The sequence below is a fragment of the Morone saxatilis genome, unplaced genomic scaffold, assembly GCF_004916995.1.
Source record: "Morone saxatilis isolate NCDOM2014 unplaced genomic scaffold, NCSU_SB_2.0 Contig18, whole genome shotgun sequence".
In the NCBI taxonomy this organism is placed as follows: domain Eukaryota; kingdom Metazoa; phylum Chordata; class Actinopteri; family Moronidae; genus Morone; species Morone saxatilis.
Genome location: NW_023339740.1, coordinates 27,812,591 through 27,816,355, shown reverse-complemented (window position 1 = coordinate 27,816,355; position 3,765 = coordinate 27,812,591). Strand labels below are relative to the sequence as shown.

General features: G+C 36.4%; 1 protein-coding gene across 1 annotated transcript; it reads right to left on the bottom strand.

Moving 5' to 3' along the window:
- Positions 1 to 1,484: 1,484 nt before the first annotated feature.
- LOC118328755 (odorant receptor 131-2-like) lies at positions 1,485 to 2,758 on the bottom strand. The gene is made up of 2 exons (XM_035662653.1): positions 2,603 to 2,758; positions 1,485 to 2,279 (listed from the first exon to the last, which is right to left on the bottom strand). Exons 1-2 carry the CDS (start codon positions 2,756 to 2,758, stop codon positions 1,485 to 1,487), a joined length of 951 nt encoding a protein of 316 aa, XP_035518546.1.
- Between the last annotated feature and the right edge of the window lie 1,007 nt (positions 2,759 to 3,765).

Here is a 3,765-nt window from a genome sequence, read left to right as displayed (position 1 = left end):
GGCTGCAGTGTTTTCCAGGTCGGAAGCTGTTTGAACACAGTACTCTACCTCTAACCTCTACTAGGCTACTTGTTCAGATAAACAAACACTGAAATCTTCTCCGAATGAACAGCAGTATTACATTGCTTAGATAAATGAATCACAGTTCATAAACAATGCTGCACAACATAGTTTCCTATCAAGAAACTCAATATCATTCAAAACCTGTGATAATTGATCCGCTACTGTGTGTTTTTTTAATTCGACTGGCATATTGTCTTTATCGACTAATTTACTAGGTTTTATAAAACAGTCTTCATAAGGAGTTAGATAAAGTTTGTTACCTATTTAAAATGGAAGGATTGCCACCATTTTGTTTGAGAGTTTCAAGATAGAGGGTGTTTTATTAAAATATAAAGATTAAAAGATACATTTTTATTTGTACACAACACAATGCTTTATTTAGGGACCTTTACCTGACAGCAGCAATAAAATACTGAGCACTTAAAGGACCAGTGTTACTGGCATTTAGCAGAGAAGTTGCAGATTGCAACTAACTGAACACTGCTCGCATCAGTATTTGATGACCTGGGAATGGGAATGGGCTATGAAATGTGTAGGAGAAACTACGGTGACCACAAAACCTGTGAACAACACCAAAGGCCCCTTCTAAGGCCAGTGATTGTCCGTTCTGGGCTACTAGAGAAACATGGCGGTTGAACATAGCGAAAATGCAAACTACTCGACTGTGAATATCTCGCAACAAAACTGTTCTCACTTGCAGCACTGAAAATGTACGACACATTACAATAAAAGACAAATCCAAACACACAGAGAGCAGACCAAGCAGGACAGGGACTTGTGGAAAAACGTAGCAGCTTGCAGAGCTCCCGGGGGTCTTGGGGTTCACACTGCAGCACTGAACGGCTGGCAGATCGCATTCACCAGGTTCATCTCTACCTGTTATTAATACATTAAAACACCTAAGTCAAATACTAAACTAATATAGGCAGTGGCAGAACAGCAACTCTAAATGAGTTTTTGTGGGCTTTGTAGAGAACATAGATGATATATCAAGTATATCTGTGAGGAGAGCCTCATTGGTCTCTCTGGTGGTTTTTTACTTTTTTATATCATGCTGTATTCACCATCTATGACTCTATGTGCTGTGTAACACATAGCATAGCAACACAATAATGTAATGTCATGTGACGACAACATCCAAGTCACAGATAGTGTGCAAGACATGTACAAAACATGAAGGTAATGTTGGCAGGCTGCTCATTTTTAGCTGTTGCTGATCGTCGGATCAACCACCACCAAGTTGTACATTATTATGATCTGTAGCTAATTAACATTTATTCTGGGATATCATTAAAATTAAATTGGATGTTGTCCTGTTAAAGTGCTCATCATTAGACAGAGTCTGATCATGCTTGTGGTTCTTAACATAGTAGGAGGGCACGATCTACATTAGTCTAGTACAGCAACATCAATTAGCTAGTCTACGGTTTGATGCTCGCTCTAGCTGTACACAGCAGATACTTTTTCAAATGCTGTCTAAATGTCTTGTCCCGTATCCCGTACACAATAGGACTGACAAACCTGGGAGATATCTGGATGATGATGTAGGAAATAAAGATGACATGTAAATAATGTTTAGGAAACCAGTAGAACAGAGTCTTGTTCAACACAGGAGCCACAAAGGTGAGCATGCACAACAGTAGCTGAAAGCCATGGAGCAGGATGGTATTTCTGGTCTTCTTTGCATTCCCATCAGCTGATTTAGCAGCTTTAGCATCTTTAGCAGCTAAGAAGATCCTGATGTAAGTGTAGAAGAGAATGAGCCAAACACCAACAAGATAAATTATATAGGAAACGTCCCTCTTTTTCAAGTGTATAGGGTGTCGGAAAAGGTTATCCTTTTCACAAAAAATTGTGGAATAAAACAACTGAACAGGCTCTGTTGCAAAAATAATAAACACATCTGGCAGGATTGAGACTGCACTCATGGCCCAAATACATCCAATCAGAATATATGTTCTTCTGATTGTACACAGCTCAGCGTGCCGCAGTGGTAAACAAACAGCAATGTAGCACTCCACTGCCATGACAGCTAAATTTAACGGAGTGTTCAGGGTGGTGAAGACAGCTAAGGTAAGGATCAGGCAACAAAGGGAAACATTAATTTTGTAGAAGATATAACTTGAAACAAACAGACTTATTGTTGTAGTCAGCTGGATCATATCGTTCACCACCAGGTGGATGAACAGGATGTAACGAGGATTCACATAAAATATCTGAAGGAGAGGAGAAGAAAAGAAAGAAAATCAGTCAGTTAAAACATTTCATCTTTTGTTTATTACTTTAATAAATACATTTCTGATTGACTGATAATTGATTTATTAATTTCATAAGTTGCTCAGCTCATATGTGCTTACAAAATATTAGACAGCAGTGACAAAGGGAATGCACACATGACAAATTATTATACACTTCCACAAATTCAGAAATGACATTAGAAGCCAGTTGCTGCAGTCTTCTACTAAAAGTAATAACTGATAATTAAATAATAATGATCTTGACAATAATGACAGTAATAATAATAACAAACCATTCTGACCTGGTGTTTTCTGAAGGTGTGAATCAGGGTACCATTGATATAATTGATGATTAGGCCAAGAGCCAGAACAATCACATTTTTGGCCACAGCTGTGCTGTAAGAGTCTCGATAAGTTACAACAGTTGACATGTTGTAGCCATAAGATGAGGAATTCATTGAGCTGACTTGAGGATCCTGCAACATTTAAAAATATTACCTTAAATTTAAACTTACAGTGTGTTTTTATTTGTTTCCACAGTTGGAAGAATACTTAAATGATTCAAGGAATTATGCACTGATAAAGTAAACCTACAACCAATAAACTCGTCATTTAATGTTTTGTACAAAAAGCATTCATCCTTAAATTTATCCAACTAAAAACAAAACTATTTGAATGCCTCACAAAGTCAATGACACACTTTAATACTAGGAATCACATACTAAGTTTAGGGTGTAAAACTTTTCCCAAATAGTAGAATTAATTCAGAATGAGACTGTCACACAAACAACACATCATTTACTTGAAAGTGAAAGTCAAAATATGATTTGGTCTTATAAATAATATAAATACATTTTCAGTCTTCCACTTATTAAAGCACATTATGTTTACCAACTAGATGTCATACATATGTTGCATTTATGATCATTGTTGCAGAAGATGTGCTTTTCTTGAGGATAAGTTGCACAATTCAAAAAGATTGCAATACTGTGAATAACATTATAATAAAATACTGCATTAACACAGTGTGATAGCATCAAATACTTACCTGAGATAGTACACTTCAGTCACCGCTTCACCTGTCACAAACTGAGCCTGAAATCAGGCTTTATAGTAAGCAGGATGATGCATGAGTCCTGCAGAAGGTCAGAGATGATGTCGTTTTCCTGGTCCTGAATAAATAATGCAACATTCCGTAAAGTAAACCAACAGACTAGACATTAAACTTCAAACTAGATACAAAACAAGGTACAAACATGTAGTGCAATACGCACTATTAGATGGTGTTAAGAATATAAGTATAGTATTAAAGCTGCAAGCAGCAATTATTGTACAGTGTTAGAAGAAGAAGAAGATATACTTTATTGGTCCTCTAGGGGGAAATTGTTTTTTCACTCTTTTATATATTTATATATATATATATATATATATATACATACACACACACAGGCTGAAATGCATACTT

Excerpts from the sequence above, each read along its gene's own strand:
- LOC118328755 (XM_035662653.1), bottom strand. The coding sequence starts at position 2,758 with ATGAATTCCTCATCTTATGGCTACAACATGTCAACTGTTGTAACTTAT. Across the intron at positions 2,280-2,602 it reads ACACCTTCAGAAAACACCAG|ATATTTTATGTGAATCCTCG; the intron begins GTCAGAATGGTT and ends CCTCTCCTTCAG.